Source organism: Heptranchias perlo, chromosome 22, assembly GCF_035084215.1.
Source record: "Heptranchias perlo isolate sHepPer1 chromosome 22, sHepPer1.hap1, whole genome shotgun sequence".
Taxonomy (NCBI): domain Eukaryota; kingdom Metazoa; phylum Chordata; class Chondrichthyes; order Hexanchiformes; family Hexanchidae; genus Heptranchias; species Heptranchias perlo.
This window is the reverse complement of record NC_090346.1, coordinates 49,436,889-49,463,759: the sequence shown is the minus strand read 5'-3', so window position 1 is coordinate 49,463,759 and position 26,871 is coordinate 49,436,889. Positions and strand designations below refer to the sequence as shown.

At 49.9% G+C, this 26,871-nt stretch overlaps 1 protein-coding gene across 1 annotated transcript; it reads right to left on the bottom strand.

Moving 5' to 3' along the window:
• Positions 1-608: 608 nt before the first annotated feature.
• Positions 609-25,122, bottom strand: trap1 (TNF receptor-associated protein 1). The gene is made up of 18 exons (XM_068003590.1): positions 24,894-25,122; positions 24,326-24,481; positions 23,699-23,781; positions 23,414-23,554; positions 22,523-22,594; positions 21,738-21,898; positions 21,244-21,353; positions 15,310-15,383; positions 13,483-13,638; positions 13,089-13,209; positions 10,334-10,403; positions 8,829-8,976; positions 7,041-7,226; positions 6,326-6,464; positions 5,870-5,955; positions 3,963-4,108; positions 2,669-2,741; positions 609-940 (listed from the first exon to the last, which is right to left on the bottom strand). The coding sequence occupies exons 1-18, from the start codon at positions 25,087-25,089 to the stop codon at positions 839-841; spliced, it is 2,220 nt and encodes a 739-aa protein (XP_067859691.1). The 5' UTR covers positions 25,090-25,122; the 3' UTR covers positions 609-838.
• Positions 25,123-26,871: the final 1,749 nt, after the last annotated feature.

Sequence of the window (26,871 nt, the reverse complement as noted above, 5' to 3'; positions counted from 1 at the left end):
GCACAGAGCTGCAGGTGTGTGTTAGGATCTTAGATTTACTCAATCGATGCAATACACTGACTGGAATCTTCCTCAGACGCACATTCTGTTTATAGCACGGTTTACAGGTTGTACAGATGGATGTTAATTAAATCTCCGGGTTTGCGATGCATAAACTATGAGCACCAGAGAGCTGTCAGGTTACTGCAATGCAGCTCAGGGAACCAGTCAGTGTGGACACGCAGGGCGAGGAGTGGCAGTGCGCTGAGCACGGTGGTGGCCAGAGGTACCAACCAGCTGTTCTGTGGGACGAGGCTCAGAACTCGTGGATCTGCCAGTCGGAATCACGCCCCACGGACAGATGCCAAGCAGACAGTCTCCCACAGGGAGTGGGAAGGCGGAGTAAGTGCCATCCCAGGTCACTGCCTGTAGCAGGATTGGCCGAGGGCAGAGAGTGGGCTACCTCGCCTGATCGGTGTCTCGGTGCCAGAAACCAAAGCAGTGCAGAAAATAAGAGAGGCAATCTCCTCCATAGCGATCGAGTAAAATGGGGTAAGTGAAACTCCCGTCTAACAGCCCAGAGACATGAGTCATCACAAGGAACTGCAGCGCCCTCAGACTGAGGAAAGTTATCATTTGGAAACATTTTACTGGCAGACACGTTTATCTCAATTTATAACATTTGTATCAAGTGTTTGTGATTGGAGAAATTACGAGGCACGATGTCAAACTCAGGCCCCAGCGATGACAGAGTCAAATCACAACTGGCTGCCTCAATTGATAGTTGGACCTGTCTCGACTATCCCAGGTGGACTCTCCACACGCAGCGACCTGGGACACAAAGGCCCCCCGTAGGTCACTAATGGTTTTCCAGGGCTTTCGTCAGGAGGTCATTCAATCGGCCGACCATAGGTCGAGGGTCGTCGTTCAGACCTGCGGCTATCATGGCGTTATCGTAAATCTGAAAGGAACGACACACCGACAGTTAGATCAAACCCCAAACAAACTGCCTGTTAATTCTCCCCCCACACCACCCCAGTCGATTTTCAAATGTAATCAGCTCACTGGTGACTGCTCTTTACCCCCCTGCCTTTGCACAGCAGGCTCACCGTGGAAACTACACACACAGCGACCTCCCACTCACAGCCGGGGCAAATCAACGTCAACTGCGGCCCCAGCATCCCTTGCCCCACAGGAGGGGAGCGTGTCAGAGAAGGGTGCAATAAAATGAAAATCAGTGCAATGATACAATGACGGAGTGTGCAGGGTCAAACACGGGGCTTCTGACCCATTGCCGATCGCTTCTGCACAGGGAGGATAAATCAATCAGAGCTTGCCCCAATCCCCCACCCTTCCTCCTCGCAGCAGGATGACCGCTTTGCGACAGAAAGGGCAAGTCCTGTACCTCAAGATGAAAAGCAAAATACGAAACACTTGATCCTCAACCTGAGCTGCCAGATGAAATTTCTGCCCAGTCTCTTCCTGATGCCTTCAGCCAGCTGCAGTCCCGACCTCTGCCACCGGAGGTGCTGCATCACCACTTTCCTCAGCTCAACGTCACCACCACGTGGCAGGAGCCGGAACTGCAGCAAATTCAACACTGAAAATCTGCCCCAAAATCAGACATTTTGCCCCCATTCAGGCTGATGACCAGCGGCTGCACTAATCTGCTGCTTTCAAACAGTGGTAACGTGACATGCGCCTACCTCCCTCTTAAGTGAGGGACTTTTTCTGAAAGCAAGAAAACAGGCAAAAGAGATAACATTTTTTCTACAAATTCTCAACTGATTTCACAGCTGGAGATGAAGGCAGGGTCTGAGTGTCCTGTTCTGGGGTGGAGCAGAGCACCTCCTCTGGTGTCAGCTGTAGCACGCTCACCTCTCGAGTTAGCAGGTTGTGGGTTCCAGCCCCGCTCCAGAGGCATGACCACATAATCCAGGCTGACACCCCAGTGCAGTACTGAGGGAGTGCTGCACTGTCAGAGGTGCTGTTTTTCAGATGAGATGTTAAACCGAGGCCCTGTCTGCCACGGCACTATTTGAAGAGCAGTGGAGTTTTCACCGGTGTACTGGGCCAATATTTATCCCTCAACCAACATTATATCTGGTCATTTGTCTCATTGCTGTTTGTGGGATCTTGCTGTGCACAAATTGGCTGCCACGTTTCCTACATTACAACAGTGACTACACTTTTAAAGTACGTCATTGGCTGTAAAGTGCTTTGCGACATCCTGAGGTTGTGAAAGGCGCCATATAAATGCAAGTTCTTTCTTTGTTTTCACTACTTCATGTTCTGTGTTACACGCTGGGTTGTATGTCAGTATCCTGCAGTTCATTACCAAATAAAAAGAGCAGGAACCCTTGCCCCGGCCCATTACAGCCGAGCCCTGTCACGGAGATTGGCTAACTCAGGACCAAGGCCCTGAACCTAGGACCTTCCTGGTCTGTAGGGCTCAGTAACAATCACCACCATGTGATGGTGTCGAGTCACCCAAAGTAAATATACCTCCCCATAAAAACCCCAAATTCCAATCGTTAGGAATGTGTAGCTCTGGGATCACTGTCTCATTACCAGCACAACTAACTGGTTCAAACCGCACTTTCTGATTTGCCCCGACCCCAATGCCGCTGGGTTGGGGCAAATCGATGCACATGGGGAAGCGGATAATTATACTCAGACCCTCACTCACCTGGTCAAGCAGCAGCTGAGCCAGCTCTGGATTCCTGTCTCGTAATTCATTCAGCTTCTTAATCAGAGTATGACTGAAACAGTACAGGATACAGGTCAATAAATGGACAATTCCTAAATGACCACAATCTGTAGTCAGTGAAGGATACATCAGACTGCACAGTGTTTGACAGAGGGCAGCGAGCGCAAGAAGAGAGAGTGTGTGTATATATATTATATATAGAGAGAGCCGGCCTCACTGTAGGTTACACTGGCTGGTCCAGTGATTTGTTCTACTGATGTGTCTAAATCGGTTCCATGCTGATCCCAGGAGGCTGCTCCACAACAGTTTCCCAGGCCGAGCTCACCTGCAAACCCCACAATGCCCATTAAACACCTGTACTCCATTAAAACTATTTAACAATTCACTTGGGATGCGGGCGTCACTGGCAAGGCCGGCATTTATTGCCCATCCTTGGTTGCCCTTGAGTGGCTTGCTAGATCACTTCAGAGGGCAGTTAAGAATAATCATGTTGATGAGGTCCCGAATGGACATATGGGGATGGGGGGCTAATTTTGAGAACCAGAAACGCAAATTGGAAATTCGGTCCTGGGAGTGAAAAACAGCCAAAGTGAAACACTAGACCCCCTCCCCCGGAACTTCCTGCTCCGTGCGGTCAGGAAGACCTCTACCATCTCACCAGATGGCAGCTTCGCCCCTCATCATATTAAAATAAAAGGTCACAGCGAACAGCAATTATTCTTGGCAATCCTTTAAACTGGATGCAGCCGATTTAGATATGGATCGTTCACCATCAAACCCACGTGGCACAAGTCAGCAGGAGCCTGAGCCTGGCCCTGGGCGCACGCCTCTCGGTATCAGCCCTGGGCGCACCTCTCTGCCAATGAGACTGCACTCGGCTTCTGCTAGGCACCTCCCCCCAAAGTTGAACAGCTGGTAATTAATTAGAGGCACGAACCCAAATCTCACCGCTCAGTTACGCTGCACATTGATGCTTCACAGGACTGCACTGCCCTGATGTTCAGCGCATGTACACATGGTGATATGGTGCAACTTACGGACAACTACTGAGACACATTACTGCAGCACCTTGACACCATCTTGCCAGCACTGTATTGTAGCAGGTTCACACCCAGACCCACTCAGCAGCCAAGCTGTAACCACGACCGAGGGAGGTGGGAGGAGGGGGAGGTAGATCCTGGCCCCCCCACCAGCTCTCTCTCAGGGTAATCTCTGGCGGTGGAGTCAAGCACACTCGTTCTCTTCCCTACTACCCGGCCTGCCACAAACTTACCCGGCATTGATTTCCAGCGTGGGCTGCAGGATTTGAGCCCGCTCCTCACTAGTCTTGGCGAGCTGCTGCGTGCGCAGGAAATGCCGTGCGGCGCCCATCTCCAGCACGGTGACCATGGCCGGGTGAGTGTCCAACCGTGGCGTCAACTGATTCATCACACCGGGAAAAAAGGGAAATTGGAATTGATTTGGAGAGACAATCTAACACGAAACACAAGCCCGAGGCCCCGCCTGAATGTTCAGACTCCCACAGCACTAACTGAAGAGGAGAGTTTTCCCCTTCCAGGGTGGTTATGCAGAGGTGTCGGCCGTGGCTCAGTGGGTCGCACTCTCACCTCCGAGTCAGAAGGTCGTGGGTCCCACTCCAGAGACTTGAGCTCATAATCCAGGCCGACACTCCCAGTGCAGTACTGAGGGAGTGCTTCACTGTCAGAGGTGCCGTCTTTTGGATGAGACGTTAAACTGAGGCCCTGTCTTGCCTCTCAGGTGGACATAAAAGATCTCACGGCCACTATTCGAAGAAGAGCAGGGAAGTTCTCCCCGGTGTCCTGGCCAATATTTATCCCTCAACCATCACTAAAAACAGATTATTTGGTTATTATCATATTGCTGTTTCTGGGATCTTGCTGTGCACAATTTGGCTGCTGTATTCAAAAGTACTTCATTGGTTGTAAAGCACTTTGAGACATCTTAAAAGGCACTATATACAAATGCAAGCCTTTCTTCCTTTTATTGAACTTTTATTAAATTTGTTTTTAAACAACAAAAAAAATTAGGAAAAGGGAGGCGAGAACTGGACAAATATTGTTAATCACAGGCAGTGCGACAGGGTCAGGGGGACGGGGCAACATGTTTAATCCCACCCACTGCAGAGCGCCCTATCTCAACCGTGCTGCAAAGTTACAATTAAACTCAAAGGTCCTTGGGAGGGGGTGGCATAAATTCCCGTTCCTGATCGCTATCCAGTGACGCTCGCTGGAGTGTGGAGGTTGGGCGAGGGCAGGCTCAGGCTCAGAGGCAACGGCCCAGCACAGTTGAATAGCTCGCGAATGTTCGCCATCCAGGCTCAGGTGAAAAATGGTCGAGGTGCTTTTGCCCTACGATGGTGGCATTAACACTTACACTGGTTCTTAGTGTTCAGACTGGGTCCCTGTGCTCACTGCCAAACTAGAGCTGTAACTACAAGCTTGCTATTCCTGTAGGAGAGGAGCCTGCATCATTTAATCCTCTCTCAGGGCTTCCTTAATGGTCTATCATCACAGGAAGGTGTGGTGGGGCAGGCTCAGGGGGCTGTGTGGCCTGCTCCGAGTTCTATGCTCTAGACATTCCAGTCGGAGGAGATACAGTCGAACGGGTGGAAACGTCTGTGGTTAGTGTCAGAGAATGGGAGTTGTGAAGACAACAGAAGGGTAGGACTTGGCTCCGCTGCTTTTGGAAAATTAAGCAGGATGTGGAAGGCTGAAGATATTCTGGTAAAAACGAAGGTAAGAGTTTATGTGGTGATGGTTATCGCCCATATTATCACACAGATCGGCGTGTTGGAATGGTTCAGGTTGATGAACAAAAGATACAGCAGAGACGGGTTGGGCGAGAGGAACACGGAGTATCCAGGATACAGAGAATCAAGAATGGCTTGGACAAGAAACGACACTTACACAGATCAGAGAAAGACGACAGCAGTGGTTTGAGCACGTCTGAAGAGTGGAAACGACTAGAATACCTTTCATGGGCAAGAGGCCCAGATAGACCAAGGAAGTACTGGATAGACATTGTCAAGAGTGACTTGTCACAGAAAGGGATACTGGTGACTGAAGGGGCCAGTTCAGAACCGCCGTGGAGGGAATTCACTCTACCTCATCGGCGCTGCTGAGCTGATGGACGGGGATTTAGTCGGATTATTATTATTACCTTAATGTTTGCCACTCGTTCCCCAAGTGCATTCTTCATCCATGCCATGAGCCCCTCAGCCTCAGGTTCGGACAGACGGTCAGTTGCTGTGAAAGGAGAAGCAATTCCGCTGTCAGTGGAATCAGTGAGAAGACGATAATTCAAGAAATGTCCAAAATTTCTGTACTTTTCACCGTTATTTTTTTAATAAAAATCACACCCGTTCTCTTCATGTACCTTTCCAGAGCGGGCGCGACCGAGGCCCGCGGGCAAACAAGAGTTAGTGTGACAGAGACACACACACACACACCAACAAAATGAGAGACATGGCGATATCCCCCCAAGGATGGTCACTAGTGCCCTTCAGATAAGTGACAAATGTGGGACTGAGCCAGTCTTAACCCTCCAGGACGTGTAACACTGCTCTCAACAGTTGCGGCCCCTCCTACAGAGCACAGTACCTGGTGTGTGCCGTACCTGGCTTGGTGTCCTCGTACTTCTCCTCCTTATAATGATCCACCACAATGTCAGTCTCCACAGAAATCAGCTTCTTCTTGTCAAACTCCCGCAGGTGTAGCAGAGTGAGCTCATCGAACTGGTCGTAGCAAAAGAGAACCTACCGGGGAAAGATACAGGGAGAGTGGAAGGATCAGTTTAGAACCTGTCCAACCAGCACAGGGAGAGATGGAAGGCCTGAGAGTCACATGAAGCTGGGTCCTCTGCCTCGCTCAGTGGGTAAATGCGCCCACTGAAGTCTTGAGCCGTATAAGACTGGGAAAATCCCATGGTTGGTCCCTGGATTCTGGGGGAGTGGTGGCGAGGGGAGAGGGGGTAAAGAAAATCAGGCAGGGTCCACACTTGTGACTATTATGTAGAGACCCTTCACTTGCTGCATAGTTAGATGTACATTGGGTATGGGGAGAGTGAGAGCCTGGGGGAGGGGGAGGGGCTGGAATAATACGTCACCCTGCTGGAGATGAGGGCAGGTATTCTGGTTGATTTACGACTTACTCCATCAGTGCAGCGTAACAGAAAGCCATTGGCAAGAACGCTGATGGAAAACTCATTTAACGATCAGTAGGAAGCAGGGAAATTGGTCCACACCAATCCCATCTTCAGGCACAGCGGACAGGAACCGTAAAGTAACAGTCAGAAAACCCATCATTAGAAGTCCCCCCCACCGCCCCCTCACCTCCATTTCCTTCTTCTGCATGGCTTCAAAGTACGGAGAGTGTTCTGCCAGGTGACGGTTTGGCGCACACAGGTAATAAATATTTCTGCTCCCCGCCTTCATACGGCTGCCGTACTCAGCTAGACTGGTCACCTGACCCGAGGGCAGTGTAGACGATTCGAACCGCAGCAGTTTTCCAATATCCTCCTGAACACACAATGCAGTCGGTTAAAAGTAGCAGCAGAACCTCGATGAGGACCAATGACGCCCGTGGTCATCGTTTAATTCAGTAACTCCGATGGTTAACAGGCTGGACTACACAGTATGGAAGCGAGTTATGCAGGCCGGGAGAGTCCGGGTTGAATCCCCGGTCTGTGTTCGGTTTGCAGGTGTGATCTAGGGCTGCAGCTTGGGCACTAGAATTGGCTCCTGCCCCTGGTGTGTGTGTGAACCTCGAGTACTAACAGGACCAGGCTCACTCAACACTCTCCATAAACTCACATGAGCAAGGTACCAGGGGGCTGATGCAGCACATGGTTCTGGACCCCAACAGCACTCCGTAGAACCAGGAGAAGTTTACAGCACAGAAGGAGGCCATTCTGCCCATCTTGTCTGTGCCAGCTATTTGCTAAAGCAATCCAAAACTAATCCCACTGCTCCCCTCTCTCCCCACAGACCTGCATCTTCCGCTTTAAATATTTATCCAATTTTCCCTTAAAAAAAGGTGCAATGGTCTCTGGCCTCAAACCACTCCATGCGGTAAAACACCCCGTGCTCCAACAATCCTCAGAGAAGAAATTCCTAACCGCTCGCCTCATTCTCTGATCATTTTAAATTGATGGCTCCTCACTGTTGACTTCCTAGACAGAGGAACTATCCTTTCCCTATTCTATCAAAACTCTTCATAATTTAAAAAACACCTCTATTGAGCCTTCTCTGCTCCAGGATACAGTCCCAGTATCTCGAGTCTCTCATCACACTATAGTTTCTCTTCCCTGGCATCATCCTGGTGAATCTATGTTGTACGCTCTCTCTGGGTTTAATGTCCTTTCCATAATGGGGTGCCCAAAACTGCACACAGTCTCTAACTGTGGCCTAGCCAATGTTTTGTACAAATTTATCATTTCATAGAATCTTACAGCACAGGAGGCCATTCAGCCCATCATGCCTGTGCTGGCTCTTTGGAAGAGCTATCCAATTAGCCTCATTCCCCTGCTCTTTCCCCATAGTCCTGCAAATTTTTCTCTTTCAAGTATTTATCCAATTCCCTTTCGAAAGTTGCTATTGAATCTGCTTCCACCGCCCTTTCAGGCAGCGCATTCCAGATCATAACAATATTACTATTTACCAATACTACACTTCTGTTTATAAAACCCAGAACACTGGCAGCCTTCTTTTACTTTGATCTCCCTGTACTCACATTCAGTGAATGATATATTTGGACCCACAGGTTCCTCTGAACATCCACACCCTTCAGCACCTTTCCAGAGACTCTCCGCTTCCATTCTTCGTTTTTCCTCGCACTGAATCACCTGTCTGCCCATCCCACTAGCCTATATCTTCCTGAAGACTTTTCCAGCCCTCCTCACTGTTTGACAAACCCTTTAATTCCATGTCATTGTCAAATTTTGAGATTCCCGCCCCTACAACCCAGTTCCAAACCATCTGTACACCGAGAACACATGGCGTTTGGGGAGGGAGGGCTGAAAATCGTAGAAAAAGTAGGAAAAAATACACACCCCTGCCCCATGTAGAAGTGAATCAGTCATTCCTTCACTGCCATTAAATCGAGATCTCACACCAGCTCACCTTCACATCCTGCTCCGCTGTCGTCACAATCCCCTCGCGTATGAACAATCCGTAATCCTCGTAGAACTTGATGAACTTCTCGGGCTCTTTCCTCCCCTGATCCAGGAAAAATTTGATCAGTCGTTGCTGCAGAACATCTCGCAGCTTCCTACAGAGACAGAAACACATTCCCGCCAGTTATACAGACCCAGGCAGAAACACATTCCCGCGAGTTATACAGACCCAGGCAGAAACACATTCCTGCGAGTTATACAGACCCAGGCAGAAACACATTCCCGCCAGTTATACAGACCCAGGCAGGAACACATTCCCGCGAGTTATACAGACCCAGGCAGAAACACATTCCCGCGAGTTATACAGACCCAGGCAGAAACACATTCCCGCGAGTTATACAGACCCAGGCAGAAACACATTCCCGCGAGTTATACAGACCCAGGCAGAAACACATTCCTGCGAGTTATACAGACCCAGGCAGAAACACATTCCTGCGAGTTATACAGACCCGGGCAGGAACACATTCCCGCGAGTTATACAGACCCGGGCAGGAACACATTCCCGCGAGTTATACAGACCCAGGCAGAAACACATTCCCGCGAGTTATACAGACCCAGGCAGAAACACATTCCCGCGAGTTATACAGACCCAGGCAGAAACACATTCCCGCGAGTTATACAGACCCAGGCAGAAACACATTCCTGCGAGTTATACAGACCCGGGCAGGAACACATTCCCATGAGTTATACAGACCCGGGCAGGAACACATTCCTGCGAGTTATACAGACCCAGGCAGGAACACATTCCCGCGAGTTATACAAACCCAGGCAGGAACACATTCCCGTGAGTTATACAGACCCGGGCAGGAACACATTCCCGCGAGTTATACAAACCCAGGCAGGAACACATTCCCGTGAGTTATACAAACCAAGACAGAAACACATTCCTGCGAATTATACAGACCCAGGCAGAAACACATTCCCGTGATTTATACAGACCCAAAAAGGGGGTGGGGGGGCCCAGGAGGCTCACTGAGCTTTGCTGCCCATCGCCCTAGTAAATGCACTGACCAGTGTGGTACTGCACCGAGCCTGATCTCCAGCCTGTACTGAGGCAGCTGATCTCAGCAGGGGCAGCAGCGAGAGTTCTATATTTAATCTCAAGCTATGAGAGGGGGGAGAAAGCAGCTGATGTTTGTAACTGATACCCAGACATTCCTGCTGGAAAGTGCATGGCCGGACATCAGGGGAGAATAGGGTGAGGTTTGGCTGCAATAGCATTATCCCATCTCACTACCCCCAATTCCCACAGTCTAGACTCACAAGAATGGTGATTTGGCCAGGGTACTGAAGGAACGGCAGTATCTGCGGCATTGTCACAATCTTATGTATAGAATAACCGTTACCCGGGAGTGAGTTACAGGCTGGAATCTAATTGAAGGGTTCATGATTCCAGTCACTCAGCGCCTTGTTCGAGCTCCAGGTTACATCTCACTCTCTAACCCCACCTACCTGATAAGCACACTCTCCTGAAGCAGCTCTCTGCTGAGGTTTAGTGGGATATCCTCACTGTCCACAACACCTGCACCGAGCACAAGGCAAAGAGATGAAGTTGTATGAAAAACACATTTAATATAACTGATGGACTTCTGATCTCCATATTATAAAAAGGATATAGAGGCACTGGAGAAGGTGCAACAAAGATTTACTAGGATGATACCAGAACTGAGAGGTTATAACTATCAGGAAAGATTGAACAGGCTGGGGCTCTTTTCTCTGGAAAAAAGACTGAGGGTTTGATAGGGTAGACGTAGAAAAGATGTTTCCACTTGTGGGGGAGACCAGAACTAAAGGCTATAAATATAAGATAGTCACTAATAAATCCAATAGGGAACTTAGGAGAAACTTCTTTACCCAGAGAGTGGTTAGAATGTGGAACTTGCTACCACATGGAGTAGTTGAGGCAAATAGAATAGATGCATTTAAGGGGAAGCTAGATAAACACACGAGGGAGAAAGGAATAGAAGGATATGCTGATAGGGTTGGATGAAGTAGGGAGGAGGCGCGTGTGGAGCATAAACACCGGCATGGACCCGTTGGGCCGAGTGGCCTGTTTCTGTGCTGTGCCTGCTATGTAATTCTATGTAATCACCGGGTGACACTGATTGGTTTGAAATTCGTTCATGGAGTGTGGGCGTCACTGGCAAGGCCGGCATTTATTGCCCATCCCTAATTGCCCCGGTGATCGGCCCCAAGACGGGGTAAATCCCTGAGGATCCAGAGTTTAGGAGGGGAAAGGCCAGTCGCGGATACCCCCTACCCGGTGGAAGTCCACCTGTCTGAGATCCACGCTCTGCTGTGATTCCTCCCACTGTGCAATAGCCTAACAGCACTCACTCTCTAAGGCCTGCCATTCGGGTACTGGAGGCTCAGCATGTGTCAGCGCCTCAAGGAGACAAAGGGAGAAAATGCACTGGTGGGGAAAGGAAGAGAGAGGCAGATAACATCGAGTTGTTTATAAAGGTGAGTAGGCCGCTCTGACAGGTGCACTCATGAACAGTAGTTCAAGCTCGGACAGCAGCGACCCTGGCAATGGATCGATGTGGATACTAGAGAACCAAGGGTCCGGCAAGAATGAGGAACTGAAAGAAGTTATTAGTAAAAAAAAGTACTAGAGAAATTAATGGGACTAAAAGTCGATAAATCCCAAAGACCTGATGATCTACATCCCAGGGTTTTGAAAGAGGTGGCTATAGAGATAGTGGATGCATTGGTTGTCATCTTCCAAAATTCTATAGATTCTGGAATGGTTCCTGCAGATTGGAGGGTGGCAAATGTAACCCCACTATTTAAAAAAGGAGGGAGAGAGAAAACAGGGAACTACAGACCGGTTAGCCTAACATCAGTAGTAGGGAAAATGCTAGAATCTATTATAAAGGATGTGATAACAGAACACTTAGGATTTGGCAGAGTCAACATGGATTTATGAAAGGGAAATCATGTTTGACAAACCTATTGGAGTTCTTTGAGGATGTAACTAGTAGAATAGATAAAGGGGAACCAGTGGATGTGATGTATTTGGATTTTCAGAAGGCTTTCGATAAGGTCCCACACAGGAGATTGGTGAACAAAGTTAGAGCACATGGAATTGGGGGTAATATACTGGCATGGATTGAAAATTGGTTAACAGACAGAAAATAGAGAGTAGGAATAAAGGGGTCTTTTTCAGGTTAGCAGACTGTGAATAGTGGGGTACCGCAGGGATCGGTGCTCGGGCCCCAGATATTCACAATCTATATCAATGATTTGTATCAGGGAACCAAATGTAATATTTCCAAGTTTGCTGATGACACAAAACTAGGTGGGAATGTGAGTTGTGAGAAGGATACAAAGAGGCTTCAAGGGGATTTTGACAGGCTAAGTGAGTGGGCAAGAATGTGGCAGATGGAATATAATGTGGAAAAATGTGAAGTTATCCACTTCGGAAGGAAAAACAGAAATGCAGAGTATTTTTAAATGGAGAAAAATTGGGAAATGTTGATGTTCAAAGGGACCTGGGTGTCCTTGCACATGAAAGCTAACATGCAGGTGCAATTAGGAAGGTAAATGGTATGTTGGCCTTTATTACAAAAGGATTTGAGTACAGGAGTAAAGATGTCTTACTGCAATTATATAGGGCCTTGGTGAGACTGCGCCTGGTGTATTGTGTACAATTTTGGTCTCTTTACCTAAGAAAGGATAAACTTGCCATAGAGGGAGTACAACAAAGGTTCACCAGACTGATTCCTGGGACTGCGGGATTGTTGTATGAGGAGAGATTGAGTAGACTAGGCCTGTATTCTCTAGAGTTTAGAAGAATGAGAGGTGATCTCATTGAAACATACAAAATTCTTACAGGGCTCGACAGGGTAGATGCAGGGAGAATGTTTCCCCTGGCTGGAGAATCTAGAACCTGGGGTCATAGTCTCAGGATAAAGGGTCGGACATTTAGGACTGAGATGAGGAGAAATTTCTTCACTCACAGGGTGGTGAATCTTTGAAATTCTCTACCCCAGAGGGCTGTCATTGAGTACATTCAAAACAGAGATCGATAGATTTCTAGATATTAAAGGCATTAAGGGATATGGGGATGATGCAGGAAAATGGCACTGACATAGATGATCAGCCGTGATCTTATCGAACGGCGGAGCGGGCTCGAGGGGCCGAATGGCCTACTCCTGCTCCTATTATGTTCCTATGAATCTGGAATGCGGAGCCTGATACTCACCGCGGAGAAAGCGGAGCCACTTGGGCAGGAGTTCACTGGCCTTGGTTTGGATCAACACTTTCCGGCTGTACAGGGACACACTGGATCCCATCTCTCTGCTCACGTCAAACATACTGGGCTTCTGCCAACGGAGAGAAAGGATTCAGCGAAGAGTGAAAGATACAAACTGTGTCCCCCAGCCCCTCACCCCCCACCCCGTGCCCCTCACCCCCCAGAGTCTCGAAGATTCTGTATAAACACGAGTCTTTCTGGGCTAACCAGCTACGTATCATTAAACAAAATGAACACTGAAGGGTTGCAGACGGCGTGATGCCTTATATGCTGCACACGGGGGGGATTTACTGCCAGTGACGAGGTGGAGTTACGAGACCAGACTCTGACCGGCCGCACTCACCATGTCTGGCACGTAGAAGATGCTGCGAATGTTGAGAGGGGCGTCGGTCCGGTAGTGCAGCGTGTAACGCGGTTTGTCGTAAGCCTTCGCGATGTAGCGGTAGAATTCCTCGTGCTGCCATTCGCTGATCTCCTTTGGATCCATCGTCCACAGAGCCTGAAACAGACACAAATTCAGTGTTAAATTATTTTAATTCTCCTTTTCACCGGGTAAATCTGGCAGTCAGGCCGGCCAGCTGACAACGAATTCCACATTACATCTCCCCAACCCACTCCGTGACCAGTTTTCATCGAGCTTCAGAATCCAAGTCCAGACACTGATCCCTGGGGAATCTGCTCAGCACTCCCCCAACACCACCGCCCCGCGCCCCCCAACACCACCGCCCCGCGCCCCCCAACACCACCGCCCCGCGCCCCCCAACACCACCGCCCCGCGCCCCCCAACACCACCGCCCCGCGCCCCCCAACACCACCGCCCCGCGCCCCCCAACACCACCGCCCCGCGCCCCCCAACACCACCGCCCCGCGCCCCCCAACACCACCGCCCCGCGCCCCCCAACACCACCGCCCCGCGCCCCCCAACACCACCGCCCCGCGCCCCCCAACACCACCGCCCCGCGCCCCCCAACACCACCGCCCCGCGCCCCCCAACACCACCGCCCCGCGCCCCCCAACACCACCGCCCCGCGCCCCCCAACACCACCGCCCCGCGCCCCCCAACACCACCGCCCCGCGCCCCCCAACACCACCGCCCCGCGCCCCCCAACACCACCGCCCCGCGCCCCCCAACACCACCGCCCCGCGCCCCCCAACACCACCGCCCCGCGCCCCCCAACACCACCGCCCCGCGCCCCCCAACACCACCGCCCCGCGCCCCCCAACACCACCGCCCCGCGCCCCCCAACACCACCGCCCCGCGCCCCCCAACACCACCGCCCCGCGCCCCCCAACACCACCGCCCCGCGCCCCCCAACACCACCGCCCCGCGCCCCCCAACACCACCGCCCCGCGCCCCCCAACACCACCGCCCCGCGCCCCCCAACACCACCGCCCCGCGCCCCCCAACACCACCGCCCCGCGCCCCCCAACACCACCGCCCCGCGCCCCCCAACACCACCGCCCCGCGCCCCCCAACACCACCGCCCCGCGCCCCCCAACACCACCGCCCCGCGCCCCCCAACACCACCGCCCCGCGCCCCCCAACACCACCGCCCCGCGCCCCCCAACACCACCGCCCCGCGCCCCCCAACACCACCGCCCCGCGCCCCCCAACACCACCGCCCCGCGCCCCCCAACACCACCGCCCCGCGCCCCCCAACACCACCGCCCCGCGCCCCCCAACACCACCGCCCCGCGCCCCCCAACACCACCGCCCCGCGCCCCCCAACACCACCGCCCCGCGCCCCCCAACACCACCGCCCCGCGCCCCCCAACACCACCGCCCCGCACCCCCCAACACCACCGCCCCGCACCCCCCAACACCACCGCCCCGCACCCCCCAACACCACCGCCCCGCACCCCCCAACACCACCGCCCCGCACCCCCCCATCCCAAATTAACCCCTCCGTCAATTACACACTGATACCTTCCCATCAGCCAATTTTTCACCCATTCCCAGTGCAGTTAATGATGTCAGATGAAACCCTCGATGTTATGACCACCTTCTAACTCCCTCCACAGCATCAATTATTCTACCAGCTGATTCAACAGCACAAGAGTCTACTTCATAAAATCCTCACTCTGCTTGAAGCAGAATCCCGCAGCTCAGCTCAGTCTGGTTTCTATTCCAATTACCACTTGGTGAAAAGGGGCCTCTTCATCCACCCACCTGCAGTGTGTTCAATCGGCGCCCATTCAAGTAGATCGGGAAACTCACAAAGTTGCTGTACTTGTTCACCACCTCTGGAATATAAACAAATGCAGAGTTAAACCGTTCACCAGCTCTAATACACACAGTGCAGAGTTAAACCGTTCACCAGCTCTAATACACACAGTGCAAAGTTAAACTGTTCACCAGCTCTAATACACACAGTGCAGAGTTAAACCGTTCACCAGCTCGAATACAGACAGTGCAGAGTTAAACCAGCTGAGAGCTGAGAGGAGCCGAGCCGAGCGGAGGGAGGGTCCGATAAAAGGCGGGATTTCAGAGCGCTGAGAGGAGCCGAGCCGAGCGGAGCTGCGACCGAGTTCGAAGTGACGTCAGGAATCAGATCGGGACGCGACACAGGGGAGGCACCTGATTGGTGAGTAGGTTCAGGTGAGTATTTCTCCTTATCGACAGTAACTGAAGTAAAAGGAAAGGGAAGGTCTGCAGGTCTTATAGGAAGTAGCGTTTATTTTTTAGTGAATCAAGGTCCCTAGTGTAGTTAACATTCTCTAAATTGAGAACAATTTAAAGGAGTAAACTCCTTAAAGGGAGTGGTAAGTAGTTTTTTTTCTCTTGACATTGTAGTTGTTCTTAAGCTAATTTAAGGGTTAAGTCATGGCAGGAGATCCCAGGGCCGTGTCATGTTCCTCTTGTGGGATGTGGGAATTCAGGGCTCCTTCCTGTATCCCTGATTCCTTCACCTGCGGGAAGTGTGTCCAGCTGCAGCTATTGTTTGACCGCTTGACGGCTCTGGAGCTGCGGATGGACTCACTTTGGAGCATCCGCGATGCTGAGAAAGTCGTGGATAGCACGTTCAGTGAGTTGGTCACACCGCAGATAAAAATTACTGAGGGAGATAGTGAATGGGTGACCAACAGACAGAGGAAGAGTAGGAAGGCAGTGCAGGGGTCCCCTGCGGTCATCTCCCTCCAAAACAGGTATACCGTTTTGGATACTGTTGGCGGAGATGGCTCACCAGGGGAAGGTGGCAGTGGCCAGGTTCATGGCACCGTGGCTGGCTCTGCTGCACAGGAGGGCAGGAAAAAGAGTGGCAGAGCTATAGTGATAGGGGACTCGATTGTAAGGGGAATAGACAGGCGTTTCTGCGGACGCAACCGAGACTCCAGGATGGTATGTTGCCTCCCTGGTGCAAGGGTCAGGGATGTCTCGGAGCGGCTGCAGGACATTCTGGAGGGGGAGGGTGAACAGCCAGTTGTCGTGGTGCATATAGGCACCAACGATATAGGTAAAAAAACAGGATGAGGTCCTACAAGCTGAATTTAGGGAGTTAGGAGTTAAACTAAAGAGTAGGACCTCAAAGGTAGTAATCTCAGGATTGCTACCAGTGCCACGGGTTAGTCAGAGTAGGAATGACAGGATAGCTAAGATGAATACGTGGCTTGAGAGATGGTGCAAGCTGGAGGGATTCAAATTCCTGGGCCATTGGAACCGGTTCTGGGGGAGGTGGGACCAGTACAAATTGGACGGTCTGCATCTGGGCAGGACTGGAACCAATGTCCTAGGGGGAGTGTTTGCCAGTGCTGTTGGGGAGGGTTTAAACTAATGTGGCAGGGGGATGGGAACCGATGCAGGAAGTCAGTGGGAAATAAAGTGGTGACAGAAACAAAAGGCAGTAAGGGAGAGTGTACAGAACATGACCGGACAGATGGTCTGAGAAAGCAGGGCAAAGACCAAGGGAAGTCTAGATTAAACTGCATTTATTTCAATGCAAGAAGTCTGATGGGCAAGGCAGATGAACTCAGGGCATGGATGGGTACATGGGACTGGGATGTTATAGCTATTACTGAAACATGGCTAAGGGAGGGGCAGGACTGGCAGCTCAATGTTCCAGGGTACAGATGCTATAGGAAAGATAGAGCAGGAGGTAAGAGAGGAGGGGGAGTTGCGTTCTTGATTAGGGAGAACATCACGGCAGTAGTGAGAGGGGATATATCCGAGGGTTCGCCCACTGAGTCCATATGGGTAGAACTGAAAAATAAGAAGGGAGAGATCACTTTGATAGGATTGTACTACAGACCCCCAAATAGTCAACGGGAAATTGAGGAGCAAATATGTAAGGAGATTACAGACAGCTGCAAGAAAAATAGGGTGGTAATAGTAGGGGACTTTAACTTTCCCAACATTGACTGGGACAGCCATAGCATTAGGGGCTTGGATGGAGAGAAATTTGTTGAGTGTATTCAGGAGGAATTTCTCATTCAGTATGTGGATGGCCCGACTAGAGAGGGGGCAAAACTTGACCTCCTCTTGGGAAATAAGGAAGGGCAGGTGACAGAAGTGTTAGTGAGGGATCACTTTGGGACCAGTGATCATAATTCCATTAGTTTTAAGATAGCTATGGAGAAGGATAGGTCTGGCCCAAAAGTTAAAATTCTAAATTGGGGAAAGGCCAATTTTGATGGTATTAGACAGGAACTTTCAGAAGTTGATTGGGAGAGTCTGTTGGCAGGCAAAGGGACGTCTGGTAAGTGGGAGGCTTTCAAAAGTGTGTTAACCAGGGTTCAGGGTAAGCACATTCCTTATAAAGTGAAGGGCAAGGCTGGTAGAAGTAGGGAACCTTGGATGACTCGGGAGATTGAGGCACTAGTCAAAAATAAGAAGGAGGCATATGACATGCATAGGCAGCTGGGATCAAGTGGATCCCTTGAAGAGTATAGAGATTGCCGGAGTAGAGTTAAGAGAGAAATCAGGAGGGCAAAAAGGGGATATGAGATTGCTTTGGCAGATCAGGCAAAGGTGAATCCAAAGAGCTTCTACAAATACATAAAGGGCAAAAGGGTAGCTAGGGAGAGAGTAGGGCCTCTTAAGGATCAACAAGGTCATCTATGTGCGGAACCACAAGAGATGGGTGAGATCCTGAATGAATATTTCACATCGGTATTTACGGTTGAGAAAGGCATGGATGTTAGGGAACTTGGGGAAATAAATAGTGATGTCTTGAGGAGTGTACATATTACAGAGAGGGAGGTGCTGGAAGTCTTAACGCGCATCAAGGTAGATAAATCTCCGGGACCTGATGAAATGTATCCCAGGACGTTATGGGAGGTTAGGGAGGAAATTGCGGGTCCCCTAGCAGAGATATTTGAATCATCGACAGCTACAGGTGAGGTGCCTGAAGATTGGAGGGTAGCAAATGTTGTGCCTTTGTTTAAGAAGGGCGGCAGGGAAAAGCCTGGGAACTACAGACCAGTGAGCCTGACATCTGTAGTGGGTAAGTTGTTAGAGGGTATTCTGAGGGACAGGATCTACAGGCATTTGGAGAGGCAGGGACTAATTAGGAACAGTCAGCATGGTTTTGTGAGAGGAAAATCATGTCTCACGAATTTGATTGAGTTTTTTGAAGGGGTAACCAAGAAGATAGATGAGGGCTGTGCAGTAGACGTGGTCTACATGGACTTCAGCAAAGCCTTTGACAAGGTACCGCATGGTAGGTTGTTACATAAGGTTAAATCTCATGGGATCCAAGGTGAGGTAGCCAATTGGATACAAAATTGGCTTGACGACAGAAGACAGAGGGTGGTTGTCGAGGGTTGTTTTTCAAACTGGATGCCTGTGTCCAGCGGTGTGCCTCAGGGATCGGTGCTGGGTCCGCTGTTATTTGTTATTTATATTAATGATTTGGATGAGAATTTAGGAGGCATGGTTAGTAAGTTTGCAGATGACACCAAGATTGGTGGCATTGTGGACAGTGAAGAAGGTTATCTAGGATTGCAACGGGATCTTGATAAATTGGGCCAGTGGGCCGATGAATGGCAGATGGAGTTTAATTTAGATAAATGTGAGGTGATGCATTTTGGTAGATCGAATCGGGCCAGGACCTACTCCGTTAATGGTAGGGCGTTGGGGAGAGTTATAGAACAAAGAGATCTAGGAGTACAGGTTCATAGCTCCTTGAAAGTGGAGTCACAGGTGGATAGGGTGGTGAAGAAGGCATTCAGCATGCTTGGTTTCATTGGTCAGAACATTGAATGCAGGAGTTGGGATGTCTTGTTGAAGTTGTACAGGGCATTGGTGAGGCCACACTTGGAGTACTGTGTACAGTTCTGGTCACCCTATTATAGAAAGGATATTATTAAACTAGAAAGAGTGCAGAAAAGATTTACTAGGATGCTACCGGGACTTGATGGTTTGACTTACAGGGAGAGGTTAGACAGACTGGGACTTTATTCCCTGGAGAGTAGGAGGTTAAGGGGTGATCTTATAGAAGTCTATAAAATAATGAGGGGCATAGATAAGGTCGATAGTCAAAATCTTTTCCCAAAGGTAGGGGAGTCTATAACGAGGGGGCACAGATTTAAGGTGAGAGGGGAGAGATACAAAAGGATCCAGAGGGGCAATTTTTTCACTCAAAGGGTGGTGAGTGTCTGGAACGAGCTGCCAGAGGCAGTAGTAGAGGCGGGTACAATTTTGTCTTTTAAAAAGCATTTGGACAGTTACATGGGGAAGATGGGTATCGAGGGATATGGGCCAAGTGCAGGCAATTGGGACTAGCTTAGTGGTATAAACTGGGCGACATGGACATGTTGGGCCGAAGGGCCTGTTTCCATGTTGTAACTTCTATGATTCTATGATTCTATGATTCACCAGCTCTAATACACACAGTGCAGAGTTAAACCGTTCACCAGCTCTAATACAGACAGTGCAGAGTTAAACCGTTCACCAGCTCGAATACACACAGTGCAGAGTTAAACCGTTCACCAGCTCGAATACACACAGTGCAGAGTTAAACCGTTCACCAGCTCGAATACACACAGAGGGCTGACATTACAACGTAGGTAAAGGGCTCACACTGCACTTAACTACACAGAGTGTTCCTGATCTTGGCCACATACAGACCCTAGTGCATCCCCCAGAGAGGGGCTGAGGGGAAACTGTTAAATATCAGTCAGCAGGAGCTCTCCCAAATCCTCTAGCTGAAGGTAAGCACAGGCAGAGGTTCAGGGACAGGTCAACCATTGTATACTTGGCCGGAGAACAGGGCATGAAGGCGTTGAGAGAACAGAGTAAGTTGTTTAAAAATCAATCCCTCCTAACTCCCGAGCTGGTTCAGCTCCACTAGTGTAATACCGAGGCAATAAGACTCTGGGTACAGTTCCTGGTCTTTACCGAGTTCGCTGGGGCAGCGCACAGCATGGTTTAATTGGCCTTAATGTTAGCCTTGGCTCAGTGGGTATCACTCTCGCCTCAGAGTCAAAAGGTCATGGGTTCAAGCAACACTTCAGAGACATAAGCAAATAATCCAGGCTGACACGTTGCTGAGGGAGTGCCACTTTGTTGGAGATGCCGTCTTTTGGATGAGACGTTAAACCGAGGCCCCATCTGCCCTCTCAGGTGGATGTAAAAGATCCCATGACACTATTCGAAGAAGAGCAGGAGAGTTCTCCCGGTGTCGTGACCAATATTTAACCCTCAACAAGATCAATAAAACAGATTTTCTGCTAATTTACCTCTGCTGTTTGTGGGATCTTGCTGTGTGCAAATTGGCTGCCACGTTTTCTACATTACAACAGTGACTGTACTTAATTGGCTGTAAATGGGACGCCCTGGGCTGGACAAATCAGCCAAGATTCCCACTCATGATCGCTATCCAAACCCACTCCAACATTTCCCCGCTCCTCTCCAGCCGGCCAGACGATAGGATCACATTCAGCTGCGATGCCCTCCTGTGAAGAATAGCCTGGCGTACACGGGCTGGCTTCACTCACAAAGAATGGCCACTTGTGCAAATTATCAGAGGGAGGCCCAGCCAGGCTCACCAACCGGGAGAGAGAGAAACGGCAAGAAAGTGGGCGAGGGATTACGTCGCATGACTCTGAAAACAGCATCTTTGAGTTTCACCAAGTTTAGCTGTTCTGGTATATTTTCACCGCTCACCTTTAACCCGATCTTCATTTGCAAACTCCTTGCAATCTTCCTTCAGGTGGATCACGATCTTGGTGCCCGGCCTCACCCCAGTGGCTTCAGCAATTTCAAACATCCCAGAGCTGGAGGTACAGAGTCCAGAGCACAGCATCACGACAAGACTTTAATCATTGCTTTCAGACCCTCCGCTCCACCCCTCACCGCCCCGGCCCACCCCTCACCGCCCCACCCCTCACCGCCCCGCTGCGCCCCACCCCTCACCGCCCCGCGCCCCTCTGGGAGAACCTTCACCACACGGACTGCAGCGGTTCAAGGCGGCGGCTCACCACCACCTTCTCAAGGGCAATTAGGGATGGGCAATAAATTCTGGCCTTGCCAGCGACGCCCACATCCTGAAAATGAATAAAAAGGGCCCCCACCACCCCCCTCTCACCAGCTCCTCCTACCAGCTGGAAGATGGCGCCCACGGTATGAACTGCGGAGGTGACGAGGTTTACATTCCTCACCCATCAGAGGCCCATCTGTACGAGGTGCTTCCTGTCTCCGCGGCCTGTGTGTACACCTCCACTTTATCAGCCACCATGAACGCAGAGTAGAATCCAACCCCAAACTGCCCGATGATCCCAGTGCCGGCCTCTGCCTGGTTTTGCAGAGCCTCGAGGAAAGACTAGGCTCAACGAGAAAGGAAAGACAATTTTTAATTTAAAAAAGGCTCATTTGCAAAGGAGGAAATCGACCATAGAAATTTCATATCTAGAATCAAACAGACAGACATAACAATCACATTTTCATTCGCCAAAGTTTAAAAAAGGGACAGAAGCAGTGAGCCCCGCCCCAGCTTGTCCTGGTATCTGGTTAACTGTACGGAAGCTATATTGTGACATTCAAAAGCATAGTTGTGACCAGAAAGCCCCAGATTCAATCCCTGGGCTCTGGTCATTCAGCTGCTCTCAGCAGGGGGAGGTGGCCCCTGGGCCAGGATTGGAGGGGGGTGTGGGGCAGCCTGGACTCCTGCTGCCGGCTGAGGTGACACCTGTGAGGACAGGATTCAGCCCGATAGTGGTGCCTCCCATGACTGAACAGCAGACACGGCCAATTCAGGCTCGGGAGTGAAGAATGGCCATTTGGGTGAGGTACCAGAGGGCTGCCTGTGGAACGATACCCAGCCAAACACAAGTACCTTGGAGAGAGAAGGGGAGAACACGGGGAGAGGAGGAGGGAGTGGGTGGGGTAGATGGGTCCTGGTCTGTCAGAGAGAAAGAGAAATGAACCAATCCCAGGCTTTTCCCACCTTAGATCCAGAGTGTGCAATAGTTCCCAGATTCTGAACGAGTTCTTCCTTGGTCATCCCTATGCCAGTGTCCTGTGAGGGGAGAGAGTACATTAACAGCACTATTAAATCCAGAGGCTCAGTGTCAGAATTGTCTTTTTCAGTATTACTCTAACTATGTACAGCAGAACCCATCGAATGCAGCTGCACCATTTACACTCCCGACTGGCACAGGATTACAACACAATCACAGATGAGGACAGAGACTCTACATTTCCCCCTCACTGCAGCAGCTAATTGTTTCTTAAATGATTCCAGGATTTACACTTGTCTCTGTGTGTCTCTCTGTGCCTGTGTCTGCACCTCAGCTCCATTTATCCACCTTTGCTCCATATCCCTTGATACCCTTACCCAACAAAAATCTATCGATCTCAGGACTGAAAGCTCTAATTGACCCCCAGCACCCACAGCCTTTTGGGGGAGAAAGAATTCCACGTTTCCACTACCCTTTGTGGGAAGAAAAAATGCTTCCTGATTTCCCTCCTGAACGGCCTAGCACTAATTTTAAGGTTATGCCCCCCCTAGTTCTGGACTCCCCCCACCAGAGGAAGTAATATTTCTCCATCTACCCATCAAATCCTTTTAACATTTTAAAAACCGTAATTAGATCACCCCTCAACCTTCTAAACTCAAGGGAATACAAGCCAAGTCTGTGCAACCTGTCCTCATAATTTAACCCTTTAAGCCCTGGCATCATTCTGGTGAATCTACGATGCACCTCCTCCAAGGCCAATATAGCCTCCTTGAGGTGCAGTGACCAGAACTGGACCCAGTATCTCCAGGTGGGGCCTGACCAGAGCTCTGTACAACTGAAGCATCACTTAAGTAAGAGAACACTGTGACTGTACCCACCTGGATGGTTAGGGTTCTCTTCTCCGTATCGCTCTGCAGGTGAAGTTCCAGAGGCCCCTGGTCCCGGGCATCGCTCACCAGTTTGTGACGGAGCTTCTCAAGGGCATCACTTCCATTGGATATCAACTCGCGAATAAATACCTAGGAAACATTAAGGAACAAATAACGGGGTAAAGAACCATTCATTCAGGCTGAGACTCAGAACAGGCCCGAGACCATCTGAATTTACAGCGATAAAACCAGCAAGACACTTCTTGTTAGGAAAGGAGATATTTCATTTCATACCTCCTTCTCAGAATACAACGACCGTGCCACTATATCCAGAAGCTTTTTCGTCTCTGCCTGGAATTCATACTTGGAGAAAGATCCTGCAAAAAGGATGGAATTTAAGAGAAATCGAGGAACAAATGGATTAAAATGTACCACAAGTGGAGAGACTAGAGAAGCTGAGATTGTTCGCCTCAGAGCACAGAAGCTTAAGGGGAGATTTAATAGAGGTGTTCAAAATTTATGAAGGATTTTGATAAGGAGAAACTGTTTCCAGTGGCAGGAGGGTCAGTAACCAGAGGACACAGATTTAAGATAATTCGCAAAGGAACCAGAGGATTTTCTTTTACGCAGGAGTTGTTCTGATCTGGGATGCATCCCCTGAAAGGGCGGTGGAAGCAGATTCAATAATAACTTTCAAAAGGGAATTGGATAAATACTTGAAAAGGAAAAATTTGCAGGGCTATGGGGAAAGAGCAGGGGAGTGGGACTAATTGGATAGCTCTTTCAAAGAGCCAGCTGAGACCCAATGGGCCAAATGCCTCTTTCTGTGCTGTAAGATTCTATGAAATGACTTTATAAACCACAAAAAGAAAGCTCATGTGCTTTATAACTTTAAGAGGAGCTGCCCGTGTCTTCACCTACCTTCCACATTCTCGGAATCGGTGATAATGTTATGTAACGGCTCCTCCTCCTGACTCTGTGCTGTCTGCGTGCTGTAAGGGCGCCGGGTGAGAGTGGGGTCACAGCCCTGGTGGTCACCCAAAAAGACGGAACATCGGAGGTCGAAAGTCCCTCTTTCTACAAAAATGATCAGCAACAAGATGTCAAGAACAAAAAAGGGAATTTCTATTTACAGAGAAATCCCAAAAATCTTCCCCCGTTACAAACAAACCCCCTCAGAGCTTCTAACTTTCATTTTGCCTCCCGTACCCCCTCGCCAATGCAACGAGGAGCAACGCTGCCCTCCTACTGATGCCAATCACCTCATCCAACCTGCTCCAACTCCATCTAAACAATTTCCAATAATTAAAGTTATCAACGCCCATCGCCGTCCCCCCCCCCTTCTCCCGTCCCCCCCCCCCCCCCCTTCTCCCGTCCCCCCCCCCCCCCCCTTCTCCCGTCCCCCTTCTCCCGTCCCCCCTTCTCTCCTCCCTCCTTCCCTCGCTCGCCCACCCTCCCTCCTTCCCTCCCTCCTTCCCTCCCCCCTCACCTGCTGAGGCACAGCTCCCCAACCCTCGGGTCGCCGCCTGCAGGGCCCCGGGTGCGGGTGAGCGGGCGGCCCAGGGCAGGGCCCGGACCCCGGGTGCGGGTGAGCGGGCGGCCCAGGGCAGGGCCCGGACCCCGGGTGCGGGTGAGCGGGCGGCCCGGAGGAGCGAGCAGCCGCGGGTCAGCCGGATCTGCGCCATGTTTGCTCAGCCTGTCCCGTCGCGCCAGTGACGTCCCTGCGCGGGCGGGGTCCTCCCAGGCTGACGGCGCGACTCGGGCTGCCCGCTCAGCGCCTGATTAGAACTGGAAACCGGAGAAAAAAATAATTAAAAAGAGCAAAATTAATCATCTTCCCTCCTTCTCACTGAGAGAAAAAGTGAATTTAATTGGAGCAGAGAGCGGCGAGGACGTTGAACCAATTTCAAGAGAGAAGCCTGGATTGAAGGCCCTTTGTCCTCATTTTATAACTAATTAACTTTTATTTTCAATATTTAATTTTTGTTTACATTTCCTTAAAGTTTAATTTACCTAAAGTAGAACAGGTGTGTCGCTGAGTGATGAACTGGCCCTTCACCTCCCACAGATCACCGTGAAGGTCACTGAGGTGTAAACTCAGTGTCAAAGGAATGAAACACAGATTCTCCCCTTTATATTATTTTAATAAGGAAACTGTCAAACTACCTTTAAAAGGTGGTTTCAGGGAGATTTGACCAACCTGCTCAACTCTACGAAGCACAAACTTGAACTGAAGTGTTTAAAGGTTAGAACACCAGTAAGTGTAACTACTGTATTTTAAAAGCTCTCACTGACCGACAGTCATTAGACTTTTAAGCGAGAATAACCAACACTAAACATCTCAGAAACATTTCAAATTACCTCATAGGCAGTGAATTCCTTTTGGAGTAAAAACAGAAAATGCTGGAAAAGCTCAGCAAGTGAGACAGCAGAAAGAAACAGAGTTAATGTTTCAGGTCGAAGACCTTTCGTCAGAACTGGAAGATATTAAAAATTTAAAGTTTTTAAGCAAGTACAGAGCCGAGGAAAGAACAAAAGGTCTGCGCTAGGATAGAGGGCAAGAGTGATTAAATGACAAAAGGGATGATGGTGCAAGGCAAGGAGTTAATGAGACAGATTAAGAAACAAAAGATCGGTCTAGAGTAAGCTGTAAATGGTCACAGCAGAACCGTAACTGTCAGCTGCAGTCCAATAAATTTTTTAAAATTATTTTTTAAAATGGGAGCAGTGGTTATGATCTGAAGTTATTGAAATCAATCTAGAGTCCGGGAGGTTGTAAAATGCCTGATCGAAAAATGAGGTGCTGTTCCTCAAGCTTATGTTGAGCTTCATTGGAACAGTGTAAGAGGCCGAGGGCAGAGAGGTTAGAGTGGGAGAGGGACGGGGAATTAAAATGGAAGACGACCGGTCAGGGTCACGCTTGCGGACTGAGTGGAGGAAGTGTTCAGCAAAGCGATCACCCAATCTACGGTTGGTCTCCCCAATATAGAGGAGACTGCATTGTGAGCAGCAAATACAGTAAACTACTGTATTCAATGTCAGCAGCGAACATAGTATACTAAATGTATACAGCGAACATAGTATACTAAATGTATACTGTATTCGCAGTAAACTCCTTGCCTTGCACCATCATCCCTTTTGTCATTTAATCACTCTTGCCCTCTACCCTATCACAGATCTTCTCTTTTGTTCTTTACTTCGCTCCCCCCCCCCTTCCCTGGCCCTGTATTTGCTTAAAATCTTTAACATCTTCCAGTTCTGATGAAAGGTCTTCGGCATGAAACGTTAACTCTGTTTCTTTCTCCACAGACGCTGTCTCGCTTGCTGAGCTTTTCCAGCATTTTCTGTTTTTATTTCAGATTTCCAGCATCCGCAGTAGTTTGCTTTTGAACTCCTTTTGGATTATAGTCATTATTAGAAGAACAAACAAACTTGCATTTATATAGCGCTTTTCACCATCTCAAGAT

Coding starts and splice junctions, on each gene's coding strand:
- trap1 (XM_068003590.1), bottom strand. CDS start 25,089: ATGGCGCAGATCCGGCTGACCCGCGGCTGCTCGCTCCTCCGGGCCGCC. Junction 15,384..21,243: donor AAATGAAGATCGGGTTAAAG/GTGAGCGGTGAA, acceptor TTTATATTCCAG/AGGTGGTGAACAAGTACAGC. Junction 5,956..6,325: donor GTACGAGGACACCAAGCCAG/GTACGGCACACA, acceptor CTCCTTTCACAG/CAACTGACCGTCTGTCCGAA.